At 46.0% G+C, this 24,754-nt stretch overlaps 1 protein-coding gene across 3 annotated transcripts in view; it reads right to left on the bottom strand.

Moving 5' to 3' along the window:
* The window catches only part of TANC2 (tetratricopeptide repeat, ankyrin repeat and coiled-coil containing 2), a 213,886-nt gene that overhangs the window by 71,582 nt on the left and 117,550 nt on the right, over positions 1-24,754 (bottom strand). For all 3 annotated transcript variants that reach the window (XM_074162697.1, XM_074162698.1, XM_074162699.1), the window contains 2 exons: positions 16,509-16,772; positions 2,525-2,650 (listed from right to left, as the gene is read on the bottom strand). In XM_074162697.1, the coding sequence (XP_074018798.1) occupies positions 2,525-2,650; positions 16,509-16,772 (390 nt within the window). The remainder of the gene's footprint in view (positions 1-2,524; positions 2,651-16,508; positions 16,773-24,754) is intronic.

The raw sequence follows: 24,754 nt of genomic DNA, 5'->3' as shown, positions 1-24,754 counted from the left end.
ATTTCCAAATAGTGGTGGTTTGTTTTTTCACATCCTCGTCTTCTCCCTCTCTTTTTAAAAATAGCACAGCACCTCAACTAGGATCAGAAGCAACTTCCAAAAAACTGAAACGCTGCCGCTATTCTCATGCAACCTTCCCAAAAATAGAAAAAGAAAAAAAAAAAAAAAAAAAGGAACAAAAAGAAGAAAGAAAATATGTAGTGCTACATGGGTTTTAAAAGTGTGTCTGGAAAACAATTTGATTCTGTTCCTACAATAAAGTTTAATGTTTTGGATGCAATCACTGCAAATTACGAAGCCTTGGCAAGCTCCCCCATTTGAACATATGGAAATTTTGTCTGTCAAACTTTGCTTTTCTTCGCTTACTGCCTCCTAATACATTTTTATAACTGCCTCACCAGCCAGTGTGATTTCATTACAGACTGCGATCCAAAGCGACGTAAACCCACTTTTTTCCTTCTAGTCGGGGGCTTGGGTATTTGGTAAAAATCCCAACTGGGCTGTAACAGGTCGTGCTTGTGCAAAAACCCAACCTGCCACCCTCCGGCTCCTGATCTTACCTGAGGATGGTGGGAACTTGCTCAAAAAAAAAAAAAACCAGAGAAAAGAAAAGTTTAACAGACACCCCCCCCCTCCCAAAATACGGGGGAGAACACGCTGGTGTCATGGCACTGCAATAACCAGCAAAAGTCCCAAACGAACTTTCTCAGCCATTTACTCATCTGTGCAATGACAAATGATAGGGATGAAGCATTAACCTGCTGCAGGTCTTGGTGATGGGTTGAGGATGCCACCAAAGATCGTGCTCAGATTAAAAAGGGGATGGAAGTTACAGGGGGGGGCTGAAACCCCAAGGATGTGGGGTGAACGCAGCTGGAGCTGCCTGGAATTAAACAAAATACTAAAATGTCGGCCCTGGCTCCTCTTCTCATTGCTAACGGCTTTTTTGTGGAATTTGCCAGGAAGAACCACAAAAATTTCCCCTCTCAAAAGGCCTTTCAGAAGTCAAAGGGCTGCTGAATAGCGGCATTGTGAGCGGCCGTAAGAGGGACGCGTGGGGATGGTGGCCCCATGGACTGCGCTGGGCTCCTGCCCTGCCGGTGCGCTGCACGCTGCCAAGGGGTGCTGTGATCCTCGGGTTTTGGTTCGGAAAAAGAAGAAATAAATAGCACCCCATCAAAATTTCTGATTTTTTTAGAAACTATCCAAGTCTTGGCCCCGCAATGCTCAGAGACTGACAGAGGGCTGGGAGGGGGGCAACCAGGGAGATGAACCTGGGGATCTTTTTCAGGAATATCCCTGTGTGATACAGGGGTGGATGCAGGGGAGGAATAATCCCACACACCAGTACAGGTTGGGGGTTGACCTACTGGAAAGCAGCTCTGCAGAGAGGGACCTGGGAGTCCTGGTGGACAACAAGTTGCCCAGGAGCCAGCAATGGGCCCTGGTGGCCAAGAAGGCCAATGGTGTCCCGGGGGACATTAAGAAGAGCGTGGCCACAGGTGGAAGGAGGTCATCCTCTCCCTCTGCTCTGCCCTGGGGAGGCCACAGCTGGAGCACTGGGTCCAGTTCTGGGCCTCCCACTTCCAGAAGGACGGGGAACTGCTGGAGAGAGTCCAGTGGAGGCTACAAGGATGATGAGGGACTGGAGCATCTCTCTGCTGAGGAAAGGCTGAGGGACCTGGGGCTGTACAGCTGGAGAAGAGCACACTGAGAGGGGACCTCATCGATGCTGAGCAATAGCTAAAGGGCGGGTGGCAAGAGGATGGGGTCAGGCTCTTCTCAGTGGTGCCCAGGGACAGGACAAGGGGCAACGGGCACAAACTGGGACACGGGAAATTCCATCTGAACATGAGGAAAAACTTCTTTCCTTTGAGGGTGGCAGAGCCCTGGAACAGGCTGCCCAGAGAGGTGGTGGAGTCTCCTTCTCTGGAGATACTCAAACCCGCCTGGACACGTTCCTGTGGGACCTGCTCTGGGTGACCCTGCTCTGGCAGGGGGTTGGACTGGATTGTCTCCAGAGGTCCCTTCCAACCCCACGTGATTCTGTGATAATTCATCTGAAACACAGTTCAAGGCTCCAACATGTTAAAGCACAGACCCTTCCAAACAGCACATCTACAGAACATCAGGGAGGGCTGGGGCTGGGTGTGAGAACCTCTTTAACACCAGTAGTGTATGCACGACTGAGATGGGGACGCACCTTCATACCATGGCTCCATACAGTGTGTGTAACCCCAAAATGCTACACGTACTGCCCTTCTCTGATCATGGAGCAGCAGGGCACCAGCCAGCCAGCACCACCAGACAGAAGGTGTACTTAGTCTGAAACTTCATTTATTTTCTCTCCCCTCCATTTGGCCACGCCAAATAAAGGAGGCTGGTTCACATTTTCACGGAGAGGCACTGCCTGATACCTGTAGGTAAAACAGTCCTGCTCCAGCATTTTCACGAGGCTGTGGATGAAGCAGCTGCAGTACAAGCTCCCAACCCCGAGAGCCTGGAGGCTCCAGCACGTTCCTACCTCGCAGGTCCTGCTGCGTGCGGGCACCGGCCATGCTCTGCCGTGGCATCCGGAGGGAGGTCCGCAGGGGAGTGTGTCGCTGCTCATCCAGGTACGCCAGGTCCTCTAAGTGGGCGGAGCTGGTGGCTGCCATGAGAAAGGAAAACAACTACATCACACCCAGCTTTCACATCTCCTTTCTGGTTAATGGGTTAATGCATTTTTCCTTTTTTAAGCGAAATACAGAATTGTGACTACACGGAATCCATACAGCTGAAATGAACCAAGTCTAATTCCCCCTAGCAAAGAGTAAAGATGAGTTTTGGTAACTTTTTCTCATGCCCCATCGGTATTTGGTCTGGCTTGGTCTCCTGTCGATGTTCACAAATAAAAAAGACACATGGAAAACGGAGAAACGGAGTCTCTCATCTAAGTTCTCCCCATCACAAAACTCACTCCATGGCGTGTGTGCAAAGCTTGGCAGGGACAGTCGACGTTTCCTACGACGTAAAAGACAAGGCAATTGTGCATTTTATGCTGTAGTCCACAATCTCCTCTTCAATTATTTTAGAGTTACTTAGTTTGGACATTAACATTTATCTGTTCACAAAGCCAGAATTAGTGGCTGAAAAATTAAACTTTCCACAGACCAGCAAAAACACATGAATAAATGAGGAAAATGTTATCTGAACTAAAGAAGATAACTTTACTATTCCAATGTTACTTGCTCATGGGAGAATTCAGTTTTCGTTACAAAGCTAGATTAAATAGGCATAATTTATTGGTCTCTGCTGAAGGTGCCACCGTTACATGAATGGTTGGAGGAGAAACTTTCTCTCTGTCTCGGAAGCTGGCAGACAATACAGGGCAAGTTATTTCTTATTCAATTTTTCAACTGAAGCAGAGTGACACCTCCCGATGAGTGGGGTACTCCTGCGGGACAGAGCCACCAGCAGCGACCCCCAGGGAAAAAAGGGAAAATAAGAGATACCACCAAGAGGCAGGAAGGGTACAACCAGCCTGATTTTGAAGGAATTTTTATCCAAACCCCATGGCCTCAAGCATCACCTCACGCACAGCATCTTCCTACCAAGATGTGACGTTTACTGCGACCATTTCAGGAATCACTTTTTAAACAGTGCTTTTTCCCCAGCTGCCCGATGATTACAAATATTTTTAAAGTTGAATTTCGTGACGGGTGCTGTAGGGTTTGGTGGGAAACGCCTCTGGACCGTATCAGAAGGGAATGACTAGAGTTAACAGTGGCCACAAAGTTGTATCAATCAGTACAAGAAACAGTAATTTATTTATTTTTTTAATGGTGATAAGTGATGATTGAAAGATAGGAGAAAACATAGCTTAAAAAAAAAACCAAATTTGGACCACTTCCATCTGAATTTACCCTCTATTCTGCCATGTAGAACCCTTTTCAGCCAAGTAATTTACAGAATACTATAAAACAAAGGAATGAAAACTTCATTGCATGAAATAATCTTCCCAAATATAAACAGAAAACTTAAAAACAGTCTTTGCAGATCACCAGCTCTGTTCTTGTTCTGATAACCATTTCCAAAAACCACATTAAACATTTATCGATGCAAATCACGCTGCGCAATATTCGGCTGCTCGATACTCTGTATCCAATAGTGCTTTTTTTTTTTTTTTCTCTTTAGTTTTTGGTCAATCACCACAACAAGATTATTATTTTAAATTGAACTAATTAATTAAATGACTTCTTCAAAGACTGCCTGTGAAGCTGACGTTAATTCTTTGTTGTGAGATGGGTAAATATTTTTATAAAGCTCCCTAGAGTAGTTCATGGTGCTGGACTTCGCATTCTCTCTTCTTGCCGCCCAGTACAACATACAACAATTCAACAAAATTGAAAGGCAGAAAATTTCCAAACTAAGAGAAACATTTTTTCCCATACAACACCTAATGACCATGTAAAAGTCTTTACACGACTGTGCTGCAGTCACAAACTAAGCAAGATTCAGAGACTGTAACAAGGGGCGGGGGAGAAGGGGCTTAAATTTGGCAGCGATTTTAAATGCTGTTCTTCAAATTGCCTGAACTCTCTATACAAATTTTAAGGAAAAAAAAAAATAAAAGAGAGACAGACAGAGAGAGTGGACAAAAGGTAAACAACCAGAGTGAGGAAAAAAAAGGAGATAAACCCATCAAAGTCTGTTTTTAGAAGTCCTTCATGCTCTTTTGCTCTTGTAAAGTTGATTAGATGTTCAGTGTGAAGGAGCAGATTAGAGCTGAAACGCTGCGATCAGAAAGCTGCGGCTGCAGCGCAAGTTATTCCCTGTAAGCACTCAATCACTGCAGCCCACTCCCGGCATCGCCAGCGTCCAGCCGCAGGTCTCGCTCCCACTTCGGTGGCACAGGCCAGTCAAATGTGCCTTTTGCATAAAAAAGTGTGCAATTTAAGTCCACTTAAAGTGTAACTGAGCAAGAGGATCTGCAGTGGAAGAGCAGATGTTCCAGCAGCAATCAGAGGCCGACCCAAAGTGTCCCGGGGGGTATCTAGTCCAGGGAGACAAACCCCGAGTTTCTCCAGAGCCTGGTACTACCTCAGGCAGGTCCATCCTTCCCACCTCAGCCTTCAGCCCACCAGGCACCCACACTTTAACACAATCCTGGAATGGTTCAGGTTGGAAAGGACCTTAAAGCCCATCCAGTCCCACCCCTTGCCCTGGGCAGGGACACCTCCCACCACACCAGGTTGCTCCAAGCCCCCTCCAACCTGGCCTTGAACCCCTCCAGGGATGGGGCAGCCACAGCTTCTCTGGGCAACCTGGGCCAGGCTCTCACCATCCCCACAGCAATGAATTTCAATCCCAGATCTTATCTCAATCCCCCCTCTTTCAGTGTCAAACCCTTCCCCCTTGTCCTATGTCTCCCCTCCCTCATCAAGAGTCCCTCCCCAGCTTTCCTGGAGCCCCTTTAGGGACTGGAAGGGGCTCTAAGGTCTCCCCGGAGCCTTCTCTTCTCCAGGCTGAACCCCCCCAACTCTCTCAGCCTGTCCTCACAGCAGAGGGGCTCCAGCCCCCCCAGCATCTCCGTGGCCGTCCTTCTCTAATAGATAATCAGTTCTTGTTGAAACAAAAATCCCTTTTCACTGCAGCTGACTGCCAGGCAGCAAGATAAAAAGCAGCCAGCCAGGACTGGCTACCACTGGCCAGCACATGTCGGATATGCTGAAAATCCACAGCAGAAACAGCCCTAATTGATCCTGGGAGACTTTAGAAAGGGAATATTCAGGCAAAGGAGACCCCTTTCTAAAAAAAAAAAAAATAAAAAAATAATCGAAGTCTGAATGATTTTCTTTTATATTTGTAAATGACACTGCAGTAAGCTTATGCAGCCCATTAAATTAGGATAAGGATTATCATACTTTCCAGGCGTATCTTCTCCCCTTGAATGGGAGTTATTAATGCGTTCCGCACCCAGCTCAGCAGTTTTGCTGCGCCAAGGCTTCGTCGCATACAACAAACCAACTCGCTGCCTGAAAGAACTACTGTTTCCTCGTGAAGAGTGAAGACACCACACTTTTCCCTACTGAGTTCTGTTAAATATCCTGACTTCAGTTCAAGTTACCCTATCGAAGCTGCTCCTGCAGGAAAGAAAACAACACTCCCCATATTGGACTTGCTGCTAAATATATATATATATATAAAAGAGAGCGTGTGTCTGTGTCTATATATATATATCTATATATATATCTATCAGCTGCTGAAGAACAACATTTCCTCCTTCTAAATTCCATATCCAGTCCTGCTCCAGTCCCATTTTAATTCTATCAAGCGCAATCAGAGCCATCAAGGATGACCAGAAACATCAGTCTTGCTGGTGATTTCATTTCTTTACACAAGATCACACTGATAAAAGCTCCTTTTTCCAATTTATATAACAACAGTTAAAGCCAATTACTCACCAACAAAAAAAAAATAAAATAACATTTTTTAAATTTGAAAATTCACATTAGGCCTTGAATAGAGAGAATATGATTATTAGCAATTTCTTTTTTTTTTTTTACTTCACTCCCCAGGAAAACACCCTCACACAAGCCAATCCTGCGCATGCTGGGAAAATACTGCACTACAACCACGCTACGTGCCCACCGAGCAGGACCTGCAGTACTTTGGGGCAATACAGAGCCTCCTGTTACCTGCAGAGGATTTTAAATGCCAAATCGTTATTCTTCAGAGGCACAGATCATACACCGTACACAACCTGCACTGCCCAACCCTACCTGACTCTCAAAACGTATGTGATGTTTTAATCAGATGCCATCCAGAGGGACCTGGACAGGCTGGAGAGGTGGGCTCGTGCAAACCTCATGAAGTTCAACCAGGCCAAGTGCAGGGTCCTGCACCTGGGACGTGGCAATCCCAGGAACAAATACAGGTTGAGCGGAGAATGGCTGGAGAGCAGCCCTGAGGAGAAGGACATGGGGGTGTTGGTGGATGAGAAGCTCAACATGAGCCGGCAATGTGCACTGCCAGCCCAGAAAGCCAACCCCATCCTGGGCTGCATCAAGAAAAGCGTGGCCAGCAGGTCATGGGAGGAGATTCTACCCCTCTACTCTGCGCTCGTGAGACCCCACCTGGAACACTGTGTCCAGCTCTGGAGTCCTCAACACAGGAAGGACATGGACCTGTTGGAACGGGTCCAGCGGAGGGCCACGGAGATGATCAGAGGGGATGGAGCACCTCCCCTATGAAGACAGGCTGAGAGAGCTGGGGTTGTTCAGCCTGGAGAAGAGAAGGCTCCGGGGAGACCTTATAGCAGCCTTCCAATATCTGAAGGGAGCCTCCAGGAGAGCCGGAGAGGGACTCTTTGTCGGGAAGTGTAGTGACAGGACAAGGGGTAATGGTTTGAAATTGGAAGAGGGGAGATTTAGATTAGATATTAGGAGGAAATTCTTTCCTGTGAGGGTGGTGAGACACTGGAACAGGTTGCCCAGGGAGGTTGTGGATGCCCCATCCCTGGAAGTGTTTCAGGCCAGGCTGGATGGAGCTTTGAGCAACCTGCTCTGGTGGAGGTGTCCCTGCCCATGGCAGGGGGGTTGGAAGTCGATGATCTTCAAGGTCCTTTCCAACTCTAACCATTCTATGATTCTATGATTCTATGATAATTGATAGTTTCAGAAGCATCAACTCGTGGCAGCTCCCCAGCCAGCGAGCAGTTTCTTATACCAGCACTAATTGTGTTCGTTTAAAACTTTGTGGATAAAAACTCGACGAAGAGACTCACTGAGACATTATGCACAGGTTTGGAAGTCCAGATTTTCAAACTCTGTCAGCTGCTCTGATCAAGCACGGCATCTCCCCGCTCAACACATCACCTGCTTTAAACAGAGGGTGAAAACCAGCCCAGGAACCAGCCCGGGGATACTCTTTACTTTGCAATATTGGCAGTTCCACATTTTTCTTCCAAGAAGGCTGCCGTTAAGGGGTTTTGTTGGTGGTATTCTTTTTTTTTTTTCCTCCTTAAGTCCTCAAAACTGGCTTTTACAGTATCTTCAGATGAATGGAGTCCTGTGATATTTCATCTCTTACATAAAAGCCACAGTTAATAGATAAAGAACCGAGTGCCTCAATCACATCAGTCCCATCTCCTCCTTAACACCTGTTTATGGGCTGCAGGATTCTCCTACTTAGGACGCAGGGAAAGGTTTTCAACATGAAGCCAAGATTTCTGGAGCCTGAACAATGGACAATCAGTCCCCACAGCTGTTAATGCCGAGCTGGACTTGGAGACATCCTTCCAAAGTGGCTTCTAGATTGTGTCCACCCCAGCTAGAAGCTGGAGAGAAGGTTCCTTCGTGGAACCTTCATGGTCATGGGACCCTTCATGGAACCTTTCATGGTCATGGGACCCTTCGTGGAACCTTCATGGTCGGTTCATGATGGGTTCCGAGAAACATAATTTTGCCAGCACTTCCCGAGTTGTGTAATTAAAATGCTTTTCTAATGCAAAGGACTGAAGAATCTTTCAAGCTTGCATTAATCTTTGAGGATGTGGATTTTGGTGAGCAAGACCGGACTGAAGCCTGGGAGATGTTCTTCACGCTCCCCCAATAGCTGGGGTCTACAGAGAGACAGCACTCAAGTCTTTTATCACGAATCAAGAAAAGGCCATCACCTCTGCTTGCTCCAAACCAGCAAACGGCAAAGGCACGATGGCTGCTCGACGGCACTAATTGCTGCACAACAGGCAGAATGGAGTTTCTGAAGCAAACAACAACTGAACAGTTTTCGAGTGACTAGAACACACGTGCAGCCTCCTGGAAGAAGAATTGTTTCATTTCCTGGGAAGAACTGCAATCCTCCTGGTATTTTTAATTTTTCTTCCATTTCTTTGAAGAGTCTGCATTTCCCCCCTGGTCCTGCCTGTGGAAGGAGCAGCCAATTCCCACCCCAGATGTTCCACAGGGGTGGACTTTGTGTGCTGCCAGAGGAGAGCACCACCATGGCCAGTGGCCTCCGTTCTTGTTGACCCTAGGAGAAGCGAGGGGTTGTTCCTCGGCGCCCCAAAGCCTGGTTCCCTTCCCACCTTCATCATCATCATCTTCTACAGCCGCAACCAAGGAACCTTACACGGCGTGCCGCAGTCAGCCCGAGCTGCCAGATCCATCCCACACTTTGCCAGGGGGTTATTTTTGCGGTTGTCGGTACAACTATCCTCCTGCCTTTCCCCAGGCCCATGGACTGAGATTTATCTTCCTGATTTAGAACCCAGGAATAATTAAAGAGATCTGAGGCCAGAGGAACTAGAAGTAATTTTTTTCCTGAGAATATCCTTCAGTACTTCAAAAATTATGCAAGATCAATTTATCTGAGGCAATTTAATACGAAACCGTTGAAAGCTTCCCCTCAGTTCTGAACCTGATCCTACGTAATAAGACACGGTGACTGCAGATAAAACACAGGGGAGGGAAAAAAAGCGCCTCCTCAAAACTAATATTTGCATAACGCAGGGGCAAATCTCCCAAGGAGATGGCAAACAAATAGTGGAGGATAATTCAGTCTCAATGTAGTGTTTGAACAACAAACACAGAAAAGACCTGACTCAAAATCGGTGTTTGGCAGCTCGGGGGCGGGGGGGGGGCTCGGCTGCTGGGTCTCCTGGGGGAGATGGGGACAAGGGGGGGGTCCCCGCTCTCATCTGAGCCAAGGGGTTCAGCTTGCCATGACTGACGCACGGATCAGGTTGAGTTATCAAAAGGAAATCTCCAGGTACCCCAAATTCAGATTCCTTACAGCTGCATTAATGAACGTGCTTCAGATTTAATGACTTAATTTTTGGCTGGATATCTGGCCTAAGTCAGCAAGAAATAGCGAAACCCTACGTTTTGGGGTTTATCTGAAGCATCGTCATTTCACCGCTTTTCTTGGAATAATTCATATGAAGAGCTGCATCTCATTCGGAGTTCATCCATACCCCATAAGGAAAGCAAAAAAAGATAAAAGGTGCAATTTTTTGCTACACTGCCCATTGCAGGGCGTGGGGAGAAGCACGTGCTCCGCAGCAGATCTCACCAGAGCTTCCTTTCCCCCCGTTGCGGTGCGTTTCCTTTAGCACCACATTTCTCTCTCTGCTATTTTCATACCCATTCTCTTCCCTCGGGCAGAGTTAAAGGTATTCTTAAAAAGCTTCTGCTCTGCTTCCACCCGCCTGCTCTCCAACGAGTCTCACCGCGGTGTCCTGTCTCTCAGGTTGGTGAATCCACACCAGATCAACCCCTCTTGCCCTGTTTATGTGACCTTTTCCGGACTCCTCCAGGGGAACCATGGGACAGAGAGAAATATGAATGTATTTCATAAGAAACCCATTTTTATCACCACTCTTTTCCAACCACTTTCATCTCCTGCTCAAATACCGCTCCTTGTATTTTTCTGACCCTGCAGAGAGAGAGGTATTTGCTTTTCTGAACGTCACACTTTACAAGTCACATTTTATAACCTTTCTTGTACTATTTAGCTTGGTTTTTTCCCCTCGGGCGGCGCAGGCAGAGGTAGGTCAGTCCGTCAGACACCCAGATCTCTGCCAGAAACACCCTCGGAGGACCAGTTGCCAGATACGGGGATACAGGCTGCTCCCCGAGAACCACTGCTCACTCTGTTCCCAAAAAGACATAATTTCCAGGCATTTTATGCAAACCCTCCCCTCACCTTCAAAGATACACTTTTCTAATAGATAACGAAGTTAAAGTTAATAACTAATAATAGATTTGCTGCTATTTTATCATAGCATCATCATAGCATGGTTAGAGCTGGAAGGGACCTTAAAGATCATCTAGTTCCAACCCCCCTGCCAAGAGGAAAAAGAGAGGAGCTGGGATTATATAAGGGCATTTTAATTCTCTATTAACATTTAAACAGACCTTATAAACCAACGCATGTGGTCTAAATAACCCCAGATTTCATGTTTCATTTCACGGGTAATGGAAATAGGACGAGGCCTTCATTGTGTACACGAAATGTGAACTTTGCTGAGAAATTTGCCTTCATTCAAAAAATGTGAATGCCCAGCTCCTGTGCCAAGCGCCTTCAGACGATTAGTATCAAAAATGCTGAAGTATATAAAATGAATTATTGTGTGTATTTGCCCGGGATGGGGCAAAGAAGAAAATGCAGCTGAAGCCTTCAGTTTCTGGGAAAAATAAAACAGCAAAGCGAATGGGTTCACGTGGGGCTGAACTGTAAATGTGAGTTTGAAAGAATTATTGGAAGACCTGGGATTATTTTTATAGCTTTTTTTTTTTCTTGGATCATAACTGCTCAAAAATTGCAGCCCTCTCGTTTTGAAGCACGGACCATCTCTCCCAACACGTAAAAAGTTCCGCACCACAGAGAAGTAAAGAACACTTTTTTCTTTTATTTTTTAAACTTCTGGGGTTTTTTTGGAAAGAATTTTGCTCCCAACTCCTGCTTCTTTTCCTGAACCCATCACCCAAATCACTGGAGAACAGCGAGGTCACTCATTACCGACTCCAATTCTTTCTTCCTTTCCATTTCCCGCCTTTCTTTGCTGTTTTTCTTAAAAGCTTCAAGATTTGGGGTTTCAGTTAGAGCTGGTGATTACTGGGTTATGCTTTCTGAATGCCACACAGCAAGAAAAATTGCTGTTAATACTGGAAGAAGGAAGCAACGCCTCTCTGTACTGAAAAAGCCATTTTCAGGAGAGGTAACGGGCACCTCCCTTGTCTCGACTATGTAGGAAGGGAATTTCCTTAATTAGAACTAAGAGAATTTTTAATTTGCTTTTTTGTGGGTGTTTCCCCCCATTAAATTAATACGGTATAAAATCAAATTGGTTAAACAAAAGACAAAGGTGTATTAATGGATCTGAGTTATAACACTGAGGTTAACAGAAAATATAACCCCTTCCCTGGGTGCAAATTATATAAAGTACTACTTTAAAAGCCTGAAATGTTAATGTGACTGATTGCACTTCTAATCGGATAATACTCTGAATTTTACATAGTTGGGGGTGTTTGCCAAAATAGAGTGAATTTTTAAATAAGTGTAAGCATAGACTTGATTTTTACAACTCTTTCCCCGTTAATACGATCATGGTGTAGATGAAGTTGTCTCAGATGACTGAAGTCAGTAAGATTACAAGAATTTACTCCAATTTAGAGCCTCAAGAGGGGGTTAACAACTCCTCTCTACAACTACTTGAAAGGACACTGTAGAGAGGTTGGTGCTGGTCTCTTCGCACAGGTAATTAATGACAGAACAAGAGGGAATGGCTTCAAGCTCCAGCAGGGTAGGTTTAGACTGAACATTAGGAAAGAATTTTTCACAGAAAGAGTGGTCAGACACTGGAAGAGGCTGCCCAGGGAGGGGGTTGAGTCACCATCCCTGGATGTGTTTAAGAGACGTTTAGATGTGGTCTTGGGGGATATGATATAGGGAAGAACTTTGTAGAGTAGGGTAGATGGTTGGACTCGATGATCCCAAGGGTCTCTTCCAACCTGGATGATTCTATGATTCTATGATTAACAAAAGCAGCGGAACAGCAAGGGAACCCGTCTGTGCCCAAGCAGAGGTGCTGGGACCTCTCAAATGCAGCCAGTACAGGAATTTATCTCCAACAAAACACCACATTTCCCCTTATTTTCATGTCCAATGTGTCGGAACAGTCACGCTAAAGCTCTTCAGAAAATTCAGCCATCTGACCTTAACACTCTGAATCCAAGCAGTTTAACTTTGGTGAAATTATGAACTCCTAAATACACGGCATTAAAAAAACCTTTAAATCTGGGTAAATCTCCAACTCCAAGAGACGATGAGAAATTGAGGCCAGCACCCATGAAGGGCTCCCATTCCTCACGTCTGCCCGGAGCGGGATACGGTTCAGTCGCCCAGATGAAAGCTCTACAACCATTTCATTCCAGCTGGTTTTACGCAGTTTAGCTGATGAAAATCTCAATTTCTCAGGCTGCGCTGTGGCAACAAGCATTCCCTCCAAAGATAAGAGGAATACGTCGAGGGAACCACTTCTCTTTTTGAATCGATAGGGACTTTGTAAGTAAAATGGCAGAAATAGTATAATCTAGAAAATATCAAAAAAATCTTCAGGTTGTTAAAAATCCTTGGAATTCACAGAATTCCAGAGAGACATAACTAAAAACTGCTGAAAGAATATTCAGCTCCACCAACCCGCGAGAGAAAAAAAAAAAAAAGTGCAAGAGAAATGCTAACTCAATAAGAAGATCTTTAAAAGATTCCTTACGGAGATCAAAAATACCTTTTCTATATCAAAAGACAAAAAAAAGAGAACATGGCATGGGGCTGGGCTCCTCTCTGCGCTCAGGAAGACAGTGTGCAAACGGGGCGCGGGACCAACCTCAGGAGCTGAATTGCATTTTCACCTTTGAAAAGCCTTGACGAAATTCGAAGGTGGAATGGACTCAGCTGCCCCCGCTGACTTTCCTGGGGGGGCTGGCTCTGAAGTGGGGTGGCGCTAATTTAAATTTAACTGAGAGCTCTTCACGTGGGAAATTAGGAGAAAAGAACCAGCAGGTTTGGTCCATGAATTTCCTTAAGGGTTTGTTGTTTTTTTTCCCCTCAAACACAGTAGTAGTGCATAGAGACTATGCTCACATTTTGCCTGATTTTCTTCTAATTTATGATTAGCGCTTTACCTCGCAGCCAAGCTGGCAGCAATTTGTTGTCCATAAGTTTGGTGTGACCCGGAGGCTTTTAAGTTCTCCTGCCACTGCAAGAGGGATGATTTGCTCCGTCCCTTCTGCCGCACAGCTCCCTCTCCTCTTCCAAGCCAGGGGCTTGAGGTTCTCGCTGCTTCGGAATTAATACCAGAAAACTGCCAAACAGGGGCTGTTCCCCGTGCGGTAACACACGGGGTATCGCTCCCCATACGTGCTCCCACCGAGCCCACGGGAAAGATGCTGGGCTTTTCCTAAAATTCCTATCACACACAGGGTAACCCACGAATCCCAGCCATTTGCCAAGATCCGGATGTGCTCTTCCAAATCGGACATCCCACTTTGGCATTTTACGGGAAACAAGAGCCTGCCGTGTCGGTTCGTTTTTCTTTTCCAAGAGAATTATTTCCCCCCAGAAAAGCGCCTGTAACTATTTCTGAAGAAATATTACACGACGAAGTGCAGGACGAGATCACTGCTCTCCCAGTCGTGAGCCGCGGGGTGAGTGAAGGGATGCGATACATGGCAGTGCTTGCTGTTTGTGAGCCTGCTACAAGAAAGGGCATTTTTGTGCCATTTTGGAAGATATTCAAATCTTTAAAAAAAAAAAAAGAAGAGAAAAAAGAAAAAAAAAAAAAGAAGAAAAAAAAGAAAAAAAAAAAAAGGAAAAAAAAAGAAGGAAAAAAAAGAGCCACAAGGTGTAAGTGCTGCCATGCTCTGGTTCCCAAGAATAGACTGTTTGTATATAAATTCAACTGCGTTTGAAAAAAAAGAAAGACAAGAACAGTCTGTTTTAGCAAAGCTGTGGTTTTGTGATTACCTTAAAATGTGCAATACCACTAAAAGAAAGGGAGCTTTCTGCCCCGCTCCCAGCCACGCTTTGCCTCCACACTAACGAACTTGTGGCTCAAATTAACACACATGTTTTCTGGAGGGTGAATTTTCTTTGGGATTAGTCTGCTGGTCTGGTTTATCACACAGCTGCCCGACCCGCAGCGCTGGGCAAGGATGTGGAGCTGGCAGAGGGAACAGGATTAACTCTTTGGGCAACGGCACATTTTGCAGATAGGCTTAAGTCTACCATGAAACTACATCGGGGTTCCCTCTCCCGTCATCCAAGCAGACAGATAACAGGGTTAAACAGCCTGGGAAAAAAATACCCATACAAATCTACTACCTAGAAAACATCGTTTTCTGGTGCTATAAACTCATAGGAGACAACAGGTCATCATCCAGTGATAAAAGGTCAAGCCAAATCTTGTTCTTGTCCATAGTTCCTACCACAGTGATTTATCCCGGGATATGAACTGTGTTAGGGGACGTACTAATTAAAAGCAGCAAAATCCCCACAAAACAAAACCAGCCAGAAGGAAAAGGTGCTCCCGACCCTTGCGAAATGGTTTTCTCTTGACACAGGATTTGCCTCTAAATGCATCAGGCAAGAGACTTCCCAAGTCAACTCAACCAAGACACACACATATATAGACTTATGGTACCCGGCCTGCCCTGATTTCTTTGGAAGGTGTTTACGCAGTGTCATTTATACAAAATGAACCTAAAGTAACGAGGCCATGCAAGCGGAGTTTCCCACTTTTTTCCTATCACCCTCTTTCCATTCTGAATTCCCAGACTTTTAGGCTTTCAGGCATATGGAGCACGTGGCCTCGTACCCATGCTCGGGGCGCCCAGATTTTAGCATCTATAAACTCTCATTTCTACGTGGTATTTGGGCCGGTGACTGTCCAAAGTGGGATTAAAAAGCAAATCCAATCCGGTTACACAACAGCTCGGGCTGCCCAGAGAGGCTGTTTGAAGAGACGATATCCCAGCCCGCACCCTCTGGAGCACCGAGCCCGCTGCCGGCCGGCGGGAATCCCGCAGGGGCTCCCCAAAAAGACAAAGACTGCATTTCTCCGTGTGTCTGTACAGACAGACCGACCACCTCAACGGAACGTTTAAGCCCAGAGAAGTTACCCAGCCAGGAAAAAATACAGGGCAGCAAAGCAAAGCAGAATAATTCCCGGGAAGCAGCTTTTCAGCAAAGCTTTAGTATTTTTAATCCCATCTCTTCTCTCTGTCCTGCTGTTCCCAACTTCAGGGGGGAACTCAGCAGGTTGTTAAAAGACATGGCTAAGATGTGTCACAGCATCATTTAGGAATCTCTCAAACAGCAGACGCGAAATTAAATGAAGAAAATGGGGATGTTATGCCAAAACAAAACATTTCCGTCATTAATTAGCAAACCCCAGAGGCTGCGAAAGCCAAACCAGCGCGTGCACACGGGTGCGCTACGATGGTTGGGGCAAAGTCCATCAAGAGAGATGGGATCCACCACAACCTCTCCGGCCAGAGAAAGTATCTCAATTCTCTTAACTCCAAAGCTCTTAAGATCTTCAGAGACGATCAGACACTCGATTTTAGTTACAACGAACCCTTTGAGACAGTAGAAATGGCCATGATGCCTTGGAATTACACGGTACTTTAAACCCAAGATTATCTGCATTGTAACGATAGCAAAGAATCTTTTTTTTTTTTAAAAAACAATTATTCTCCAATTATCTTGTAGTTGTACAATTTTGTAAAAAAGTGACCACAGACCCGTGAAATAACCATTAAACATCATCAGAACCAGTTCTACCCACAGGAATTTTCCATTTAGAAGCAGTAAGTCAAATGAAAAGACAATTTGTGTCACGCTTAGCGATGATGACTACAGAATGGAGGTTTCTCCTCGGACAATAGGAATGTGGACAAGGCTGTGACAGACACGTACCATGCCTTGCTCTCACCTAAAGGCAAAAAATGCTTATTTCTTACCTGCTACTGAATTTGGTCGTGGCATAAGGTAAAGAGGAATGGACTGGACTGACTGGGACAAGACCGTCTCCAGGTTCCTCTCCGGGATCTTGTTGAGGCTGTAGGTGGACGCCGTCATGTTCTCATCCACGCGGTACAAGCAGGAGTCCATGCTGGACTTCTGGGACTGCCAAGGCTTCAGGTTTCCTCCAGACCCAAGTTCTTTACTGCTTTCCCCTCCATACTTGGTGCGTTCCACATTTTCTGAGTAGCTTGTCAGAGTAGCTTGAAGGAAAAAATGATAAACAAAGTGAGTAACAAAGAAAGAATCGCTCGCACACACGCTGCTCTACGCTGACTTGGGCAATGCAAGAGCCAAAAATGATGTTCATCATATTTTCCACATTCACATAAATCAGAGATTACGAAATTTAGTTTAATGACACTGTTTCTGCTTACTATTTCTAAAAGAACACTTAGGCTATAATGTTTTGGCTCATACTGTTAAAAGCCATTTGTAATCACAAAGAGCATTAAAAATTATTTGTATCGTAGCAGCATTGTATCCGAATAGGCAATTCCAGAAATCATTAAGGAAAAAAACATTTTCAGTGCTCCCCATGTCTTTTAATTTGCGTTGTAGCTACCACCTTCTCAGGGAATGTCTGTAGAAGTTTATAACCTTGTAATGTTGACCCTGAAAAGCCGTAGGCGCTGAAACCCCCCCTGACGTGCCCGAACACCCAGCTCCCATGGATCAGTCTGGGTCGGGAACGGAACCCAACGTCTCATGTGACGGACAGCAGGTTTTAGTGAAGCGTTAACTGTAATCCACACATTTTTGCTGATATTATTTCATTTTATGATTTCATTTTTCATTGTTGCTGTATCGACCTTCACATTGAGAGGTGACAATACTCTGCCGATACTAGACCCACCTGGTCTGGTGGGAGGTGTCCCTACCCCGGGCAGGGGGGTTGGAACTCGTTGATCTTTAAGGTCCCTTCCAACCCGAACCATTCCATGACTCTATGATTCTCTAATCCCCACCACTAACATCGTCTCCCCACCGGTATTTTTGGGGACCGATGCAGTTCTCCCCTGGCTGCACCTCCCTTCAGGCTGCTGACTTTCCTTTCATCTTTACTCTCCCACACCTTTGTTCAAGGTCACAATCAGACCTCTTAGGTATTCAGAGAAGGTCCCAACGCCCATAGCAGCTTATCTGAGTCTGTCAAACGTGCCCGCTCCCTAAATTAGGGGGGAAAATAAAAGAAAGAAAAAAAAAAGAAAGAAAAGAAGAAAAAAAAATAAAGAGAGCTCACAAACCAGATCTCACTGTCCTCTCATCGCCCCAATCACACACGTTTCCACTGCTATTTAAAACCCTGAAATTCAACTCAACCCTGAATATTCTGAAGCCACAGATGTGCTTTGTGCTTGTAGATCTACTTGCTAAATCCACTCAAATCTGTCATTTTCACTTAGCTGCGGTAAATACCTTTCCCAGTCCAAATTCTCTGCTAATTTCTGTGCCATCTGTCCCTGGACAGAACAAGCCTGGGATCCACCGCTCCTTGTTCGTGGCACAAATCCCCCCGTAACGTCTCCGCAGCCTCCCTGCCTTCACAGGAGCCCATTCCTGAACCAAGGGAGGTGCTGCCTCGTTAACAAACAGCAGAGAATCTATTTTTTATATCGATAAACACAAACAGACTCACATCTTGTAGGTTAAAGCTTTTTTTATGCCAAGTTTTTGAAGTAAGCAGCCTAGAAAAGAAGTTCCAGCCAAGGAGCACCTAAGGAAGATGCAGGTAAGGGTTCTTTTAATTTGGTTTTCTAAATGCATCCAGAAGCGCAGAACTCCGTACTTTAGCCAGCTGTTTACACGTTGAGTACAGGAACAATTTCCCTGCCTAACATTAGGCATTCCATTTAAATTCTCAGAAATACCCATAGAGACCTGACAAAATAGGGAAGTGATGACTTTCCAGTCCAGGGGCTCTGCCTACCGAGGTACCAAGCTTAATTACACATGTTAAATGACATTATAATAGGAACTAGAATTAACTGCTTACCTCTAAAGCCACAAAATCACCATTAAAAAAAATAATAAATCATGACCTGTAATTCTTACAGTGCCTGTTCTTTACCCATCCCAACAAACCCCATGCAGCGTTGACCTTCACCCCTATTCCACGGAATCACTGAATTGTCAGAGTTGGAAGGGACCTCTAGAGATCCTCTAGTCCAACTCCCCTGCTGAAGCAGGGTTGCCCAGAGCACATCACTCAGGACTGCATCCAGGTGGGTCTTGAAGATCTCCAGAGAAGGAGACTCCACACCCTCCCTGGGCAGCCTCTTCCAGGGCTCTGGCACCCTCACCGGAAAGAAGTTCTTCCTCATATTTGAGTGGAACTTCCCATGTGGTGTATTTCTGTGGCTTTATTTCTCAGTACTGGGTTTCTCATCTATGCAGTGGGATCAATATCTCCAGTATCTCATCAAATGGTCCAAACTTTAGTCTAGTCTGTAACATATTTTGAAATCTAAAACCAACACACGCAACTGCTAAGAACCAGTATTCGCTTGTTGGCGTTTAAACACCGGTTTGCTGTCAGGTAAACGCATTTATACTTTAGCATAGGAAAATAAGATAAAAACAAGAAACAGATGTTCATGGGTTTCTCTTGCTCCCTCAAATTGTTTAATATTGAGAAATATGCTTGAAATGGTTTTCTAGAAAACCTCCATTTCAGGGTCTGCAGCGCTAGGCATACTATGTTGTCTATTTACAGAAAAAAAATAAACCATTGATCCATTAAAATCCATTAATTTTAAAAACCCATCTCAGTATATGTCTAATTAATCTTTGTAGGAACACACCAGCAGCTGAAATCAGTCATCTTCCAGTACATCAAACTGAGGAAAACCAAAATAACTATGTGTCCAAATAAGTTTTCTCTTAATGAAGCAACAACAACAACAAAAAAAAGCTAGTAAATCCTGCTGGTCCCCTTTCTAATTGTCTATTTGTGTTCATTTTAAACATAATTTTCACTGTTTTACACTAAAGCTGTTTTATGTGCAAACTCTTCATTGAATCAGGTATTTAGGATTGTTCCCTGTGGATTAATTTACCTTCTGAACAGCCCTGGATGATATAAGTACTGCTTCACGGGCTGGAAGCGACTGCTTTATGGACTTAATCTCTTCTAGGAGCTATTTTAAACCAAACCAATTTTGACTTTATTTAAAAGGCAAAAGCATCAGGGCAGCTCCAAGCCAGCAACAACGAACCGGCTGGCAGAGCACCGCCCCGGGGCACCCAAAGCTTACAGAATCACAGAATCACAGAATGACATGGGGTTGGAAGGGACCTCTGGAGATCATCCAGTCCAACCCCCTGCCAAAGCAGGTCCACCCAGAGCAGGTCCCACAGGAACGTGTCCAGGGGGGGTTGGAATGTCTCCAGAGAAGGAGACTCCACCACCTCTCTGGGCAGCCTCTTCCAGGGCTCTGCCACCCTCACAGGAAAGAAGTTCCTCCTCATGTTTAGGTGGAACTTCTTGAACTTCAAGTTTGTGCCCATTTCCTCTTGTCCTGTCCCTGGGCACCACTGAAAAAAGACCGGCCCCATCCTCCTGACACCCACCCTTTAAGTATTTATAGGCGATGATCAGATCCCCCCTCAGTCTTCTCTTCTCCAGACTAAAAAGCCCCAAGTCCCTCAGCCTCTCCTCATAAGGGAGATACTCCAGGCTCCTCATCATCTTTGTAGCCCTCTGCTGTACCCTCTCCAGCAGTTCCCTGTCCTTCTGGAACTGGGGAGCCCAGAACTGGACACAGTGCTCCAGATGGGGCCTCACCAGGGCAGAGCAGAGGGGGAGGATGACCTCTCTCGACCTGCTGGTCAAACTCTTTCTGATGCACCCCAGGATGCCATTGGCCTTCTTGGCCACAAGGGCACATTGCTGGCTCATGGTCATCCTATTGTCCACCAGGACTCCTAGGTCTTTCTCCTCAGAGCTGCTCTCCAGCAAGTCAGCCCCCAACCTGTACTGGTGCAGGGGGTTATTTCTCCCCAGGTGCAGCACCCTACACTTGCCTTTATTGAAGTTCATCACGTTCCTCTCTGCCCAACTCTCCAGCCTGTCCAGGTCTCGCTGTATGGCAGCACAGCCCTCCACTGTGTCAACGACCCCTCCCAGTTTTGTATCGTCAGCAAACTTGCTGAGGGTACACTCCATCCCCTCATCCAGGTCATTGACGAATATATTTGAAGAGGACTGGACCCACTACTGACCCCTGGGGGACTCCACTTGTTACAGACCTCCAACTAGATTCTGTGCCCCTAAGAACAACCCTCTGAGCTCTGTCTTTCAGCCAGTTTTCAATCCACCTCACTGTCCATTCCTCTAATCCACACTTCCTAAACTTACCGATGAGGATGCTGTGGGAGACTGTGTCCAAAGCCTTGCTGAAGCCAAGGTAGACAATATCTGCTGCCCTCCCCTCATCTATCCAACCAGTCATGCCATCATAGAAGGCTATCAGGTTAGTCAGACATGACTTCCCCTTCGTGAATCTGTGTTGACTACTTCTGATAGCTTTCTTTTCCTCCATATGCTTTGAGATGACGCCCAGAAGGAGACGTTCCATCATCTTTCCAGGGATGGAGGTGAGGCTGACTGGCCTGTAGTTTCCCGGGTCCTCCTTCTTGCCCTTTTTGAAGACTGGGATGACATTGGCTGTCCTCCAGTCCTCAGGCACCTCACCTGTTCTCCAGGCCCTTTCGAAGATGATGGAGAGCAGCTCAGCAATGACTTCAGCCAGCTTCCTCAGCACTTGCGGGTGCATCCCATCAGGACCCATGGACTTGTGCGTATCCAGTTCACTTAACTGCTCCTTAACCCAGGGAGTCGCTCAGAAATGACTTCACAGTCAAAATTCGAGAAAGCAATATCTAATTTCAGAAAATTCACATTATCTGCACCACCTAAGGCTGATGCAGTGCGATAGTCAAGGTTAAAAAGTTGGTAATAGTTGTATACAAAGAAAGTGCAAAGATTTGGTCAGCCTTGAAGGGGTCAAGCAGTGGGATAGATGATCATTGTAGGTCCCTTCCAACTGAAAAAATTCTATTCCATTCCATTCCATTCCATTCCTAGAATCACAGAACCGTCTGGGTTGAAAGGGACCTTTCAGATCATCAAGTCCAACCATCAACCCAACACTGCCCAAACCACCACTAACCCATGTCCCTCAGCACCACATCTGCCCAGCTTTTAAATCCCTCCAGGGATGGTGACTCCACCACTGCCCTGGGCAGCCTCTTCCAAGGCTTGATAACCCTTTCAGTGTAAGACTTTTTCGTAATATCCATCCTAATATCCATTGCTAATATCCGTAATATCCATCGCTCTCTATAACTCCCTGAAAGGAGGGTGTAGAGAGGTGGGGATTGGTCTCTTCTCCCAAGGAACACGTGATGGGACAAGAGGAAATGGCCTCAAACTGCGCCAGGGGAAGTTCAGATTGGATATTAGGAAAAAATTTGACACTGAAAGGGGTATTAAGCCTTGGAATGGGCTGCCCAGGGAAGCGGTTGAGGCCCCATCCCTGGAGGTTTTCAAAAGACAGGTTGACATAGCGCTTAGAGACATAGTTTAGTAATGTGGTGGGTTCTTTTGTATGGTTTTCTTTTGGTTTTTTTTTTATCAGAGTTAGGTTGATGGTTGGACTAGATAATCTTAAAGGTCCCTTCCAACCTAGACGATTCTATGATTCTATCCCATCGCCTGTTCCTTGGAAGAAGAGACCGACTCCCCCTGGCTACACCCTCCTTTCAGGGAGCTGTAGAGAGCGAGAAGGTCTCCCCTCAGCCTCCTTTTCTCCAGGCTGAATTCACATTCTGTTCCATTCTATGGACAGAAAGAACTTCATCTCAGACCCCAATAAGCTCAAGCCCATCAGTCCCCACAACCCGAAGGAAATTTGCAAAATTTGCATTATTTCTGCAAGTTTGCCTTATTCATACCCTCAACTTTCCAGGGCTGCAGAGGGTATTCTCAGCCAGGGTCTGTGCTCAGACGGTTCGGGCGTGTGGCTATAGCTCCCCATCATCCCCATCATCTCCTGCGCTGGCCCCCACGGGGGATTAACTGTGCTTTACAGCAATAATCTCTTCAGAGGGTTGTCTGGGGAATGAAGACCCACCCTCGGGATGAAGCCTACTCACAGTCACAACAGGACTCCTGTTGCATCATTAATATATCTAAATTATATCTCCATGTTAAAAATATTCGGGGCCTCACTCCAGATGCAGAGAAGCCGACTGGAACAGGCAACAGCAGCTACAGACTAACATGATGACATCGCTGGCCACACTTCTATTGTCGAGCAGATTTTTGTATATGTAGAATACAGGAGGAGAGCACCAGAATATCAGATTATACTAAAAATTGACTCTCACGTTAAGATTCCTTCTGACATTACTACTTTGGTTAGATTGAATATCCAAACCACAAAACAAGTATTTTGTGCTCATCCTTTGAGCCCTCTTTGCTCCGCAATCCCTAACCATGACTCTGGCTAACCCAGCCGAGGGCCTGCGGAAAGGAGGTCCCCGTGGTGAAAAGTCCCCACCGACCCCAATTATACATGACATTGTTTAAACTGTGTCACTGCTAAAAGGGACTGCAGGAGCACTCATGGACTCGGCTTAACCCACATGTGAGAAACCAGGTATCTGAGGTTTCCATCACAGGAAACGTCTCTGCTCATGGGACACGTTCAGGGCTCTGCAGGTTGAAGGGTGACAAAGCCTCGGGAGAAGGAGAACCCTGTCCCCAGGGGGACTCCGAGCATCCCTGCCACTGGAGACTGGAAAACAACAATGGAATTGTCACACTGATGGAGACGAAAGAATTAACCCTTTCTTAATACCAGGTTTCAAAAAGAAACAAAAGGTCCTTCAGACAGTGCCAGAAAATACCTTATGGGTCCCGTGAATTATTTGCAATGAGGGTGGTGAGGCTCAGGTTGCCCAGAGAAGCTGTGGATGCCTGGAAGGGTTCAAGGTGAGGTTGGATGGGGATTTGAGCAACTAATCTAGTACCGGAAGGTGTCTTTGCTCACAGCAGGGGGGGGTGGAACTAGGTGATCTTTAAAGGTCCCTTCCAACCCAAACCATTCTATAAATCTTCAATTTTTAAACCCAAGGATACCTAATGAACCAAAAGCTCAAAAAAATGCAACCTCTTAACAGATAGCATGCTCTAAATTTGGGAAAGATAAACTGATGACCTCCAATCCATCAAAAAGCAGGAATTTTTGCCTTAAGCCCTCTGCCGAGAGGCAGATCTCTCAACCCGCAGTCTCCGGCAGACGATACCCAGCGAGCAGTACGTGATGGGACACGTTCAGCTGCCACGACAGGAGCACGTGGGGACGTGGGGAGGGCTGCAGAGATGTCGGGAGAGAACACGCTTTTACGTGAGGGTCTTTTCGCTGCTGAATCCAGCCAGAAAGAACAACCTGAGCACACGGAACCTGACAGCCCTGCAGAAAGAGCTGGCGTTCTCTATAGCACTACATAACACCAGGTGTGTACAAATATAGAGGTGTATATATTTTTATATATATCTCCAGTATCTCCAGTCCCACCTGTCACCCAGTCCCACACTATTTAATATGAACACAGACAGAACTTGATGCATCTAAACCACCTGAGCGCTGCAAAACCCACCAACGACTAATAACAGGGAAAGCCCCTCGGATGAGGGGACGCAGGCAGCACGCTGCCCCTTCGCAACCCCCTCCGTGGCTTTCTCCGAGGATTTCCACCCCACCCTCTGTACCAGAGCTACCTGCACCAGCTTCCAGCAGCGCAGCCCGGGTGTCTCTGACCACACGTGGCCTTTGATGCCAGGAGGGGACACGCTCCAGACGCCGGAGTCACTTTTCAGTCCCACCTTGCCTTTAGCGCTCACGCTTCACGCCCGCCTTTTCCTTGGCAGAGGACTTGCCTACGTCAAGCTTTCATTTTCAAACGTGGCTCGTCTGCCCTCGGTGAAACATTTTGATTAGAACTTTTTACAAATAACATGTTTTAAAATATATTTCTATTTCTTGGGGAAAAAACCCCAGAAGTGTATGAAAGCGGCCGTTCAGCCAAGACAGCACCGTAGATGTCACTGCAGCCAGTGCCACGCCGCTCAGAGAGTTTCATGTATTTACAGGGTAGTAAATATAATTTCTCATTT

The sequence above is a fragment of the Numenius arquata genome, chromosome 23, assembly GCF_964106895.1.
Source record: "Numenius arquata chromosome 23, bNumArq3.hap1.1, whole genome shotgun sequence".
In the NCBI taxonomy this organism is placed as follows: domain Eukaryota; kingdom Metazoa; phylum Chordata; class Aves; order Charadriiformes; family Scolopacidae; genus Numenius; species Numenius arquata.
This window is presented reverse-complemented; position numbering and strand designations above follow the sequence as displayed.